General features: G+C 39.0%; 1 protein-coding gene across 3 annotated transcripts in view; it reads left to right on the top strand.

Annotated features, from left to right (window-relative positions):
• adcy3a (adenylate cyclase 3a) overlaps positions 1-15,519 on the top strand; it is a 54,967-nt gene that overhangs the window by 13,821 nt on the left and 25,627 nt on the right. For 2 of the 3 annotated variants that reach the window (XM_022211411.2, XM_022211410.2), the window contains exons 4-7: positions 6,992-7,122; positions 10,537-10,648; positions 13,198-13,325; positions 13,717-13,875. In XM_022211411.2, coding sequence (XP_022067103.1) covers positions 6,992-7,122; positions 10,537-10,648; positions 13,198-13,325; positions 13,717-13,875 — 530 coding nt within the window. The remainder of the gene's footprint in view (positions 1-6,991; positions 7,123-10,536; positions 10,649-13,197; positions 13,326-13,716; positions 13,876-15,519) is intronic. The other variant, XM_051957236.1, reaches the window with a different exon arrangement.

Raw genomic sequence — 15,519 nt, 5'->3', positions numbered from 1 at the left:
AATGCTTTTCTTGATTCACTTTTGGAAACTTTAGAAACCACAAGTAAATCTGCACTTCAGGAGTGAAGTGCTCTATTGGGATAATATGGTGGTGTGAGGTCTTCAAGATATAATGGAGCTTTGTCAGTTAAAGATTTATATGTAAGGTGAAGGTTTTTTTGGCCTTTATTATAGAGGACAGTGGAAAGAGAGACAGGAAATGTGGTTAGAAGAGTGGAGGAAAGACATGCAGTAAATGGCCATGGGTCAGACTCAAACCCATGACTGCTGCGTTGGGCACTATAGCCCCTGTTTGTGGGTCGCCAGCTAAACCAGTTGACCTACAGAGGTGCCAGGCAAAAGTTTTTAAGTTCTATTTTGGTTGCAGATGGAGGTGCGACACTGACGTTGGAGAATTCTGGTCTCTTGCCAGTTTTTGTCAGTAGTTATGCTGCAGCATTGCGGGGCAGCTGGCGTTCTTCAGAGTTAAAACATCATAAAGAATTACACTAGCTCCAGTCTAGAAGCAACAAATGCACTGACAAGTTTTTCAGCGTCACCCCAAGACAGGATGTTCTTAATTTTGATAGTATTGCTCAGGGGAAAGAAGAGTGTCCTCATAGTAGAGATGAAAGCTAAGACAGTGCCACCCACAGCAACGATGTGGTTAGTTAGTGTTTTTTCTGAAGTTTTTACAACCAAATGCAGTAATTTCAGATTTGTTTGAATTTAGAAGTAGAAATTTTTAGATCATTCCAGGCCTTTGTGTCTTTTGGACTCACTTAAGATATGCTTGAAATTTGGGTGGATGGACAATGCATGAAAGAATCATCTCTGATATGAACAAACTGAAATGTATCTGATAAATTGATTTAAACCAGCCTAGTGTAGTGTCTTCAGTCACAACGTAGCAGGACAGATCCATGGTCTGAAGCTATCAGAAGAATTTGGTGACTTTGAAGGGGTCCAGAAAGATGTGTATATTTCAGATGAAGAAACTGTTCAAGTTATCTCCAGAGAGCGCTGAAGGAGAAAAGCAATCAAAATGTAAATCAGGTCTTACAGATGTTTCTAAAGCTCCAGTTTTTTTTTTGTTTTTTTTTGGATAGACGAAGTGAGAAAGAGACAGGAAATGGGGGAGTAGAATGGAGAAAGACATGCAGCCAAAGGGCCATGAGCTGGAATCAAACCGGCCGCTGCATTGGACACCAGCCCCTATACATGGTTAGCCTGCTTAACCCATTGAGCTAAACAGGCGTCCCAAGCTCCAGTTTTTGTAAAGGCATCTGTGACAGCTGTGGGAAGGATTTGATTTTGTTTTCTAGTGGATAGTCATTACTACTAAAGTTAAAAGAATACAAGGGTCAACAGAGCCCCTGTACTCTATCAGCTTTGCTACAGTACTGTTTGGATAGTACACTGTTTTGATATCACAGAAGGTTTTTAACCACGCCTGACGTACGTCAGCGGGGTTACTGCATTCGCAGTATTGCATATCGCTATCTACCTCTGAGTGTCCATTTCAGTTTCACAAGGAAACTTTCTATGATTCATGATCCTTCGTTTTTCAGAGGGGCAACAGTGTCAGCAGTGGCGTGCACAGACATTTTGGAGGGCAGGTGCTCAGTGGGGAAAAAAAGGGCACCTTTTTGCGGCATGTAGAACCACTGGCTGCCTTAATATAACAGTGTGAGATTTGAAAAAATAAAAATATCAGTAACACATTTTCTGTAACGGCATTTATTTAACATCTTAATAATAACACACAAAGGGTCAATAAAACATTGTACCATAGCACTGTAAATGACATCATAATGAAACAAATGACCTTTACAAAAGTGAGTGAGTTGTGTGAGCATTTATCACTCTACTGCTTTAACAGAGCATCCTCCTTGGTGCCATGTCTTTGAAAATTCTGATGACGGTCATCCAACCGCTACTCAAAAAGGCTGGTCTGGTCTGATCAAGGCTATTTTATCCAGTCATAGACCTATATCCAACTTCCCCTGTATTTCTACAATTCTAAAAAAGTTGTTGCTAGCCAATTATGTGACCATCTGTGTACAAATGGTTTGTTTCAGGAGTTTCAGTAGGATTAAGTGCATCATAGCACAGAAACAGCACTGGTGAAAGCCACCAATGATTTTAAAGCCTTAGACAGTTGACTTTCTATACTTCCTGTGCATGATCTTGGTGCTGCATTTGACACAGTTCATAACAGTATCTTTTTACAGAGACTGGAACATGTTGTTGGGATCAATACAATCACACTAAACTGGAAAGGATCATATTTATCTGATAGAATCCAATTTATTCATGTCAATAATGATTCTTCCACTTAGACCAGTTAGTTATAGAGTACTTCATTAATGTTTGTTGATTGGCAGGTCATTCCTGTTGCTAGGTTTGCTTTTCCAAATGAGATCATGACACCTTCCCTGCCCTATATTATTGCTATTATTATTGTTGTTGTTATGTTGTTTTTGTGTCATCTATGTCATGGCACTGTTGCCTAGCAGCAACTTTATCTAGCAAAATAAAAGGCCTGTTTAAGATACCACTTCCTGCATGAAAATGAAGGAACTGATTCTTCCAGTCTTTGACTTACACACGTGGACAAAATTGTTGGTACCCCTCAGTTAAAGAAGGAAAAACCCACAATTCTCACTGAAATCACTTGAAACTCACAAAAGTAACAATAAATAAAAATTTATTGAAAATTAAATAATCAAAATCAGCCATCACTTTTGAATTGTTGATTAACATAATTATTTAAAAAAACAAACTAATGAAATAGGGCTGGACAAAAATGATGGTACCCATAACTTAATATTTTGTTGCACAACCTTTTGAGGCAATCACTGCAATTAAACGATTTCTGTATTTGTCAATGAGCGTTCTGCAGCTGTCAACAGGTATTTTGGCCCACTCCTCATGAGCAAACAGCTCCAGTTGTCTCAGGTTTGATGGGTGTCTTCTCCAAATGGCATGTTTCAGCTCCTTCCACATATGTTCAATGGGATTCAGATCTGGGCTCATAGAAGGCCACTTTAGAATAGTCCAACGCTTTTCTCTCAGCCATTCTTGGGTGTTTTTGGCTGTGTGTTTTGGATCGTTGTCCTGTTGGAAGACCCATGACCTGCGACTGAGACCAAGCTTTCTGACACTCGGCAGCACATTTCTCTCCAGAATGCCTTGATAGTCTTCAGATTTCATCGTACCTTGCACACTTTCAAGACACCCTGTGCCAGATGCAGCAAAGCAGCCCCAAAACATTACTGAGCCTCCTCCATGTTTCACCGTAGGGACAGTGTTCTTTTTCTTCGTATGCTTGGTTTTTGAGTCTACGAACATAGAGTTGATGTGCCTTACCAAAAAGCTCCAGTTTGGTCTCATCTGTCCAAAGGACATTCTCCCAGAAGCTTTGTGGCTTGTCAACATGCATTTTTGCAAATTCCAGTCTGGCTTTTTTATGAGTTTTTTCAGCAGTGGTGTCCTCCTTGGTCGTCTCCCATGAAGTCCACTTTGGCTCAAACAACGACGAATGGTGCGATCTGACACTGATGTACCTTGGCCTTGGAGTTCACCTTTAATTTCTTTGGAGGTTGCTCTGGGCTCTTTGGATACAATTCGAACGATCCGTCTCTTCAATTTGTCGTCAATTTTCCTCTTGCGGCCACGTCCAGGGAGGTTGGCTACTGTCCCGTGGGTCTTGAACTTCTGAATAATATGAGCCACTGTTGTCACAGGAACTTCAAGCTGTTTAGAGATGGTCTTATAGCCTTTACCTTTAAGATGTTTGTCTATAATTTTTTTTCGGATGTCCTGGGACAATTCTCTCCTTCGCTTTCTGTTGTCCATGTTCAGTGTGGTACACACCTTTTCACCAAACAGCAGGGTGACTACTTGTCTCCCTTTAAATAGGCAGACTGACTGATTATGAGTTTGGAAACACCTGTGATGTCAATTAAATGACACACCTGAGTTAATCATGTCACTCTGGTCAAATAGTTTTCAATCTTTTATAGAGGTACCATCATTTTTGTCCAGCCCTGTTTCATTAGTTTGTTTTTTTAAATAATTATGTTAATCAACAATTCAAAAGTGATGGCTGTTTTTGATTATTTAATTTTCAATAAATTTTTATTTATTGTTACTTTTGTGAGTTTCAAGTGATTTCAGTGAGAATTGTGGGTTTTTCCTTCTTTAACTGAGGGGTACCAACAATTTTGTCCACGTGTGTACTATGTGGGTTTACATGAAGCCCTTATTCATTTTAAAAAGTGAACTTGGAACCCAACTAGCCTTCCTATGGCATGGAAAACCCTGGGTAGTTCAGTATTCTGGTATTTATGAGTGTCAGTTTATATCTATGTGTAATATATAGAAATATCAATAATAATTAATATTATCAATATTGGGAGCGTATTTACATATTTATCTGTTTGTATGCAGAACAGAGTTAGCTCAAGCTTGAATTCTGTTACATACACTAGACATCGCAACATTGGGGTGAAAACCAAGCTATGGACTTTTGAATGGTATGCTTCTTCTAATCAGATGTAACCAACATACAGATTAGCTAATGACGCAGTAAACAGAGAGTTTCATGGGGCGGGCGGTGGTCAGCACGGTTGCCTCACAGCTAGAAGATACCCGGTTTGTGTCCTGTTCTGGGCATGGGATCTTTCTGCATGGAGTTTGCATGTTCTCACTGTGCATGCGTGGGTTTTCTCCCTGTTCCCTGGCTTCCACTCACCGTCCTAAAACATGCTGAGATTAGTTGGTGTTTCTAAATTGTCCGTAGGTGTGAATGTGAGTGTGATTGTTTGTCTCTATGTGTATCCCTGTGATAGACTGGTGACCTGTCCAGGTGTCCCCTGCCTTCAGCTGGGATAGACTCCAGTCCCCCGCGACCTTGATGAGGATTAAGCGGTGTATAAAGAATGGATGGATGTCAGTCTGACAACAGTGATAGTGGAATTTTAAACATGACAAAGTTTTACAATTTTTTTGTTGTAAGGTTAGATTAATCAAAATATAGATTTTTATTGTAAACAGCTTGCTTGAAATTTCCATAATAAGTATCTGGCCATATCATCTGGTCAGAATTTCTCTATTAATGATGCACTTCTCTGTTGTTTCCTCACAGCCCTTACCCTTTCAACAGCCCTCTTAAACTTTGTCAGACCCCCAACCACCAGGATTACATCATGTGCAATGAATAGAAGAGGAGCTGCTTATAAGAAGCTATTTCAAATGAATACTACATCATTAACATAACAACAAAAGGACAATTATGTGTGGAACCTTAATTAGAAGATCCCTCTCAACCAAATCAGTTAGTTAGTGTTATTCTTAAGTAGCCCAATAGATTGAGCATGGATACAATCAATTCACCATGGCAAATAGCAGTAGCACAGGTAGAGTGGTTATGTTTACTGCCACCCCAGAAACACAAAAAGTTTTCAGACTTCCAATAAACAAAATAAGGTAATGCAGCTACCAAGAATATAAACTTAGTTTATGTAGTTGCTGTGTGAATTGTGGGAGAGTAAAAGGACCATTTGAGGGCTGAAAAAACTCTCAGAATATTAATGGAGAGATACGGGCTGCTGGGAGACAATGGCCACCAACTAATCAAGAAGCATCCGATTGCAACCAGTTACCATGGCAACAGCCTCCTGAGACGATGTCAGCTGTATTGAGCCATTTATTACCTCTCTGCTTCTGTCAGGTTTTGATTACAAAATTGAAAGCTGACACAATTAATTTTGATAACAGCAGGTTATTCAAAGAGCACGGAAGCCTTTGTTTTTTCTAGCAGCATCCTCCAGCTCAAGTAAGGGGTCCCAAAGTTGTACCTGACATGCCCCCACAGGGAAGTGGCCTGGAGACATCACACACCTGATGGGGAACCTTAGACTGTATTTTATTGCACAGCTAGAATAAGAATAAGCTAATTAATATCAAGAGAATAAATGTGGATTGGTGCAACCCGAAGAGCTCCTTCCAGGCATCTGAGTGCCTCACCTATTCTGCTAAGGTCTGCCCACCCACCAGGAAAGAGAAATTCATTTCGACTGGATGTGATGATTTGCTAAAGGATCTGAATTAGGGTCGTTTGTTACATGATATTATGGAAAATATCTTATGGGCATTTTTGTCACATGAGACAGGACAATGAAACAAGGGAGCAATGTGCAGGCCCCCGACCAGAAAGAAATCATGTCGTATGTCTCCCCAAGGAGACCCATCACAGAGTTTGCCAATCTCAGATATAAATCTGATATAAAGTATGTGTCACAGTGTTGCTTTTGGTTATTGTCATACCTCAGTGTCAAGAGTAGATATAAAGATGGGCCAAGAAAAGGTGCAAAATAAGATTAGTAATGGGATAAACAGTGTGGGCTCCAAAATGATTTAAAAAAATGTCCTGGAGGCTGGTATTCGTTCAAAAATGAGTTGCTGCTGGTTTCCAACTTTTGGCCTGATGTTATATTGTGTTTAGTTTGAAACTGTGCAGAGTGAAAGCATTTTTGGCGTCTTTGGAAAGCTCAGTGTTTACTCTTCTAGGAAGTGCTACTACCACTTATCTTCCATATTAATGAAAGATAGCAGACAACATACAAAAAATACTGTACTAGACAGCTAAGCTTATATTAGTACAAGGTCAGGTGTGATTAAATACATTACAGTCACAGCCAACCCTGTGCTAATGCTAACACAGTACAGACATGGCTGGAAAAGAGTATGTTTCCTACATACTGTCGATGGAAGAAAGAGCGTCTTTCTTAGCAATATGAATGCTTCAGATAAAGTAGTCAAATAGTTTCTCTCTGCTTGTTGTCTTTATGTTAAACTGGACTAACCACTGACTCAGACACACACAAATGAGTTTGATGTCCATCTGAAAATGTTACTCTTAAAAATAAAGTAAACGCCATAAGGACATAAGTGATGCCCAATTATTTCCGCTGTTGTTGATGCTGTCTGTTTATGTTCTCCACAGGAGCGTCTTCTGCTCTCCATTCTTCCAAAGCACATAGCTGATGAGATGCTTCAAGACATGAAGAAGGAGCCAAGTCAGAAAGAGATGCAGCAGTTCAACACCATGTACATGTACAGACATGAAAATGTCAGGTAACTTGGTACTTCTATTAAGTTTTAGTGGTTAGAGTCCTGTATGACTGTTAAAAACAAATTATTATGTAGGCTGGCACAGTTGTGAACAAAAGTTTACATACACACAAAAGACCATGTAAATCATGGCACTCTTGAGTTTTCAATTGCTGTTATAACTCTTAATCTTCTATTAGGTAATCGTTGAAACATGTGTCTTTGTCACAAAAAACAACCATGCACTTTGGTTCTTTTACTGATTTATTGTAGGCCTTATAGAAAAATGACATTATCCGCTAGGTAAAAAGACACATACAGCAAAGTCTCAATTTTTTGTTATCATGGCGTCTTTATTTTGTGTGAGTGATTATGATTGACTATAGCTGCTGACTGAGTCAATTTGAATAAGGCCTCTTTAGTAGAAACATTAGACACCACAATGGGCAAGCATCAGGAGCCTAATCCTGTGATAGGGTAACCTAACCCTAACCCTACTGATCTGAAGAGATAAATCATTGGCTTGACAAGTCAGGAAAATGACTTGAAGCTTTTTCGAAGCAGCAACAGATCCCCAATCATTGGTACAAACAACTGATTTTATGTATAAATGTTTTGCACAAAGTAAATAGAATAATGAAGGAAGATTACCTCCATATTTTAGGAAAACTTTAAATCGCCAGTCAGAAAATTGGACACAGTTGGGTGTTTTGACAAGACAGTGATACCAGATACACATCAAAAGTGGTTAAGAAATGGCTACATCAGGCTAGAATGAGGGTTTTAAACTGTCCTTCCCTTAGACATTTAAAAGCCCTTTCAAAACCTGTGGACTGTGCTGAAGAAACAAGTCTATATCACAGATTTAGATGATCTGCACCAATTCTGTGGTTAAAGACAACCAGAAGCTTGTGGGAGACGAGGGTAGCAAAGTGATGTTTCTGTTGAGTTTTAGAAGTAAATATCTTAAAGGGAGTAGCAGGGGAATTTATATTTTAATGTCATATGTCTATCGTAAGGTCTTATTTAAAATAATATTGCATCTAAATAGTTAAGTTTTCAAGCGCGGTCGAAATAGGCTATTGAATATTTGGTGTCAGCAGTGTACCTAGAATTCATTCATAGTGTGGGCTTTATATATAGTCACAATGTAACAGACATGTTTACAGTGGTCAGATATGGTCTGAAAAATCTACAGGAAGGAAATTTTGAAATGGAAAATGTGTAGGCAACCTGCAAAAGTTGTTTCAACTCAGGAACTGATTCGGAATTGGATATTTTTTTGGATCATGACACCAAAAATCAGAATTGATAATGAGATTCCTGCCTATCATTCCCTCTGTTTCCACTGGAAATTTAAAAATGAATCTTTATGTATTTTCAGTGAAAATGATGGGAGACAAACTCTGCAGTTTTTGTACTGTATAAATATACATTGCAAAGTATTTATAAGGCCACAGATCTTCAACAAACAAGTTACAGCTTAATCTTTTTAGTATGAACTTCACTTTCTTTGTTTTCCTGTTGTGCTGTATTGGAAGAGTACGATCAAAACAGGGTGGTGTGAACAAAAAATACTTTGGCTGAAGCCTCATATTATCTTGAAATATACACTGACAGTCAATAGAAACTTTGAGACCATATTTTTCAACATAATTTTCATTTTGAAGCCTGAAACTGGATTTTCTTCATATGAATCATTTGTTTAGCATATTGGCATACAGAAACAAAAATCTAAAGTTTCAAGAATGATTTCAAAATAAAAAATTTCACAAAAGAAAACGGCACCTGCCAAACACAAAGTCACAACAGTCAATACCGAGTATGGCCTCCATTTGCTTCGATGCAGGCAGCAATCCGTCGGCGCATGCTTTGGACCAGGCTTCTGATGGTGGGTTGGGAACAGCCCATACGCCTGGCTACATCACTGTAGCTCAAAGCGGCCTCCACCATACCCAGTGCCCGGAGATGTTGTTCATGTGATAGACGCGGCATGATGCTGTTCACTGGACTAACAATGGTAGCCTTTTTTGGGCCTTTATATAGGCCTTCAAAACCCATTCTCAAATTGTGCAGATACTCACTGAGTATTGCTTGGTGTGTATTTGGTTCACTTTTGCAAAGTGACCAACCCATGTGCAATGAATCATGACAAAATGACAACTCATCATTATCTCAACTACCAGGGCACTAGATCATCAGTAAATCCACAATGAATAATTACAACCCCCCTACAAGTAGAATTCTGCGTACATTTCTACCTCAAAGTTTCTATTGACTGTCAGTGTACTTTGGAATGCATTGCCCACAGAGCAATCGCTGTGTGTTAACTGCACCAATGAAGTGGCATATCATAACCACTCCTGAGTACAGCACCTCAGTGACAACACTGGTTCTGCACTTCGGGGAAAGGGTTGCTATGGCATACAATAACATAGATTTAAATGAATTCAATTAAATCTGTGTGTTGTTTTCAAGTTGAGGTCCAATATTTTTCTGTTCAGGTGTGTCCCTATGTGTGTGTTCATGTGACACGTGGTCCATTACTATTATCTGTGCTGCACCACAGCAGTGATGTGGACATTAGATGGTTTTACTAAGTGAAGTGCCTTGAGATTACTTAATTTGCTAAATAATGCTATATAAATACAACTGAAATGAATTAGGCTGAATTATGATTAGATGAGTGACTTAACTATTGAAATAAATAATGAAACTTTCTTATTTACTCGTGATCATTTAATTGTTTTTTTTTATTATTTGAATGGTAAAAATCCTATCTCTATACCCTCTTTCTCTCACCGGTGCTATTTATGCCTGATGAGCCGTCCTCTAATTTATGCTTTAATGTTAATATTTTGGTAACCCAGTACAGTCAGTTGAGTCGAGTCCTGACTGTGAAGTACTTGACAGATACTGACAACCAAGCAGTCGGCCCATTCTGTGTTTTAAGATAGACTTGAAAAATTGTGAACCATTCTTAGAAAGCCATCAAGACTCAAGGTGAGTTAGACAGTTCCATGGAAGTGTCATTGTTTATTTTAGTGTCAGTAACTTTTAGGTAGATTCTGTGTTTGTAGTTCTCTGCTGTTCATTCCGAGCTCCTGAATGTCCTATTACAACACAGAAGTATAAGTTTAAGAAAACTGTAAAATTCAACAGTATCTGTGAAAATTATGAACTGACATGCATGTATCAATGTTTAGTGAAAAAAATATCATGATGATAGAGCAGAAAAAATTTAGATGGCTTTGTTAAGTATATCTACACCTACGTACTATTGGAGGATGAATAGAAGGGAGGAGAACCTTTTGGTCTTGGAGTTCTTGAAATAGTGTAGAAGTACAAAAAAAGTGCATCAAAGATGCTGCTTATATGACTGTATCAGTATATTAGTATTAATGAGATGTTTTGCATGCATCTCTTGTTGTTATGCAGTATTTTGTTTGCAGACATCGTTGGCTTCACCCAGCTATCATCATCTTGCAGCGCTCAGGAGCTGGTCAAACTGCTTAATGAACTCTTTGCTCGATTTGACAAGCTGGCTGCAGTAAGTTTCACAATGTTACGTAACAACAATGATGCATCCGTCATAGTGAAATTGCATTTGCATGACATTTACCTGTTTCATTTATAGACATACATTGAATTTTATTTTGTTAAGCTTACAAGAAATATTTTGTACAGTTAGGTCCATAAATACTTGGACATTGACACAATTTTCAGCATTTGGGTTCTGTCCACCACCACAATGGATTTGAAATGAAACAATCAAGATGTGCTTTAAGTGCAGACTTTCAGCTTTAATTTAAGGGTATTTACATCCATATCTCTAAACAGTGTAGGAATTGCAACATATTTTATATGTGCCCCCCTCCTTTTTTAAGGAACCAAAGCTAATTGGACAGTTGGCTGCTCAGCTGCTCCATGGCCAGGTGCGTGTTATTCCCTCATTATTTCATTTACAATAAACAGATAAAAGGTCTAGAGTTCACTTCAAGTGTGGTATTTGTGTTTGGAATCTGGTGAGGTTAACTCTCAATATGAAGTCCAAAGAGTTGTCACTCTCCAATTAACTATTAAGAGAAGACTTCACCAGAGTGAATGCACAGGGTTCACCACAAGCTGTTGACTATTGGTGAGCCTCAAAAACTGGAAGACCAGATTAGAGTTTGTCAAAAAAAAAAACATCTAATAGAACATGTGTAGTTCTTTTTTTGTTGTTGATCCAAAGCATACCAGCTCATTAGTGAAGCATGGCGGTGGTAGTATAATAGTGTGGGCATGTATGGCTGCCAATGGGACTGGTTCTCTTATAGTTATTAGAGATGTGACTGCTGACAAAAGCAACAGGGTGAATTCTGAAGTGTTTTAAGGCAAAGGAGTGGAATGCTCTGCAATGACCAAGTCAGTCATCTGACCTGAATCGAACTGAGCTGCATTTCACTTGCTGAAGACAGAACTGGAGGGAAAAAGCCCCAAGAACAAGCAGGAAGTGAAGACAGCAGCAGTAGAGGCCTGGTAGAGCATCACCAGGGACCAAACCCAGCATCTGGTGATGTCTATGGGTTCCAGACTTCAGACTCTCACTGACCGCAAAAGATTTACAACCAAATATTAAAAGTGACAATGTGATTTATGATTATGTTAGTTGGTCCAATTAATTTTGGTCCCTTAAAAAGGTGGAGGGCACCAATAAAATGTGTTGTAATACCTACAATGTTCACCTGATTTGGGTGTAAATACCCTCAAATTTAAGCTCTGCCCTTAAAACACATCTTGACTGATTCATTTCAAATCCATTGTGGTGGTGTGCAGAGCTGAAAATGCTGAAAATTGTGTCGGTGTCCAAATATTTATGTACCTGATTGTATTGTGTTTTATAGACGTTTAGACTTAGATTTCTTCTGTTTGTATGAGATCATTTTAAATCACCCAACAGGTCAGTTATAACTCAGTTTTTGTCCTTTCTGTTTGTGGGTCAGTGTGGATGACGTTTGATTGCAGCAGCTCATTGTGTTCTGTTCTTTAACTACATAATGCTCTTGTGTTACTTTTGACAGTAAGATATGAACATTCATTATGTGTGACACTGTAAAATTAAAACTGAAATAGGTTTGATGCAGCCAGTGAATATTTCATTAACATTTATCTGCATTATTGTAGATTCCCTTTTGCATTTTGTGCTGCTGCTTGTACAGGACCTACTGATTAGAAATGGTCATTGTGGATTCAGGAGCAAAATAATAAAATAGCGGCTTTACCTCATTTAGGTTCCCATAGAAATGTAAAAACAACATGCTGTTTTTATGGTGGAGTTGAATCTGGAACTACTTCTTACAGCTTGATGCAACAGCTTCCTGCAGTGTGTTTCTGGCACATGGTGATGAAAAGACTCAAATTTTAGATGTAGACTCCAGTCTTAAGGTGCAGCATCTGCTCTCATTTTCAAAGCCCCTTTTAAAATTACTAACAATGTTTAACATTGATTCTAAAAGTGTTTCAGTAAATATATACAGTATATGGATGAACTATTTTCTGCTGTCATTAGTAATGTTCACCCCAATGCAACTTGCAAATATCCCCCCTTTATTTTTTCTCAATCATCATCATATGTAAAACACCAGGAGAAAGTGTGAAAGTACGAATGTGCTCTGAGTGAGATTAAGTGTAATTCACAACATGTGGGATGCCATCTAGATGTGTCTGATGAAACAAGCTATCTATTAGTTTTTCAAAAGAAAAGATCATTCGGACCCCTCCACAGTTAAGATAATAAATAATTATCTTGTTTGTTTCAATCAGGGCAGTGTGACAACCCAGGGTCTTCTACCAAAACCGTACAAGGTCACAATACAGCATCATGTGTACTGTAGTGTACTGTACTGTAGTGATTACTTTACTCAAATGCACTTCTTGTAATTAACCCAGCACCCCACTTTGTTACCATGACCTGCTTGTGCTCTATTGTAGCCTGTTACATAGCAGTTTTCAAAATTCTGATTCAGATGGAAGGAATAGATAAGGGCAAAAGTGTCCCAGTCTGATTATTGTATATTCATGAGTGCATCTCTGACCAAAACATATCTACACTGTCAGAAATATCACCAGCTGCGGATAAAGATCCTGGGAGACTGCTACTACTGTATCTGTGGGCTGCCAGACTACAGGGAGGACCATGCTGCCTGCTCCATCATGATGGGCTTGGCCATGGTGGAGGCCATCTCGTGAGTACATGGATAATGGGTCAGGACCAGCCTGAAATAAATCTGGGTTATGCTGGTCTGTTCTAAAGATTAGCCTCTTTTTGATGTCATGCGGTCCACTAGTCACTTTGTCCACAGCAGAGAATTGATCATTCTGATGGATTCTTATTGACTTTCTGTGAACTGCAGCTGTGATATAAAGTGAACTGAACACTGGTTGACAATGAGAGGTCATTCAATCTGCTGTCCCTTCGTTCTCTTAACATGTATCAGAGACAGTGTTTCCTGTTGGGTGAGAATAGTTTTGTGGTGTCATGGTTTTGAAATGGGAACTGAAGCTGGATGAGTGCACCAATCAAAGCTGCTTCCTGCTGCTTTCATTTAATGTGGTTGCTTTGTGAACCAACCACAGGTACGTCCGAGAGAAAACTCAGACCGATGTTGACATGCGGGTTGGAGTGCACAGTGGTACAGTCCTGGGTGGAGTGCTGGGCCAGAAACGCTGGCAGTATGATGTTTGGTCCACAGACGTCACTGTGGCCAACAAAATGGAAGCTGGAGGGATTCCAGGGTAAGAGTTGTAACTCTATGCATCACATTTCATTTGGTCACATTTTGAAAATAATGTTGCTTCAATCCACTTTGTACTGTGACTACGCTTGTGTTTAGATTTGTAATTCACATTAGAACTTTTGGGCACCACCTTCAAGTGAAGGAAAGTCAACAAATTCAGTTAACCCTAACCCTACACTCAAAGTAGCAGTACAGGGATCTCTATCTTCTGTTGTAAAGGAATACGCGTGACCACAACTTGGTGATAAGTGAGGATATGTCTGACCAAGTTTCTTTAAACAACTGGAGAAATTAGGGTATTTGCAAGTGATTAAATGAAGCGTTACTCATGAACATATGATGAAGTCAGAGCACAGCAGGAGTGGATGGCTTTTTTGGATAACCAGATTAATACTGCTCATTTGAGTTGGTGACCATAAATGTATGACTTTAGTGAACAGTATAGGGACCTAATTAAACTGTTGCTAAGAAAAATAATAAAGGCATTTAAGCTCAGAAAGGTTTGGTGGGCAGCCCAGGAAATTTTGAAGAGTTGAAAAATTATAAAATAAAATAAATGAATGGAATTAGTCTCAGTGGCAAAAGCCTGAGATGGAAAATGGGAAAAAGCAAAAAACAAAAGACAGCCTGGTGGGTCTGTGTGTGTATGATAGGCGGGGAGCTAGCCTAGAAATTACTTTGTATAGACTTTCTCACACAAAGTCACATACTTCATGTACCTCTATGCCCATCATTCCTCACTACAGCTTTTAAATTATACTTGTGCAGCCAATTTAGTTGGGTCTCTCAGGATCCACAATACAGTACTAGTAGTAATGGTACTTACTCATGTCATTTAGAAATTTGCAAGACTGAAACAGTGAGACTGCTTTCCCTGGATGCATTTATTGGGGTCATACACTGGTGATCTTGCAGCTAAGGGGTCAGTTTTATGTTTGTTGCCCAATAAACAATGTCCTCTTTTGCTGCAAGGTCTTATGCGGCCTTATAACCGTTGTGTGTTAATTAACTTATGTGCACATAATTCATACCGTTCCATGTTTGTGAAACAATGATCACTCGTGTATGTACATCATCAAGACTCCTGCATCCGAGTAATTGGGAACACTCACATGCCCAATGGTACATTAGTTGATGTCTTTTTCAAGTAAATGATCAGCTAAGTGGGTAACGTGAGTAAATGAAACACAAAATTTCCCCACATTCTGTTTCTTGGTCAGTAACCAAGCTGAAGGAGATTAGTGGCAGTGACCATGTTAGCTCCTTTAACTCTTTACAGAGGTCAGATTTTCTTCAGTTGCATTCTTCCCGTGAGTTGAACATGACAAACTTGACATGAGCTTGCCCAAGTATATCATCCTGTAGCCATTTTTATCTGTTATAAAAATGACTGTGGCTTTAGTTTGCAGCAACATACTACTGACTAAGAAAAGTTGTGACAGTGGAAAATATGGCATCAAAACTGAATGAAAGTGTCAAAAGTTAGATTGTTATTCTGACTTTTTGGGAGCTGGACACCTGCACCAATTTCAACTCAACCCTCACCAGAGAGATATAGCTCTCTGTGCTTTAATGTCATGCTCCACTTGTTGTTTTTGGAGAAGGATTCATTTTGCAGTGAAATGATAAGCCCAAATGCACC

Source organism: Acanthochromis polyacanthus, chromosome 12, assembly GCF_021347895.1.
Source record: "Acanthochromis polyacanthus isolate Apoly-LR-REF ecotype Palm Island chromosome 12, KAUST_Apoly_ChrSc, whole genome shotgun sequence".
NCBI classification, from domain to species: domain Eukaryota; kingdom Metazoa; phylum Chordata; class Actinopteri; family Pomacentridae; genus Acanthochromis; species Acanthochromis polyacanthus.
Note: the sequence above shows the minus strand (reverse complement) of the source record. Positions and strands in the feature narration are given on the sequence as shown.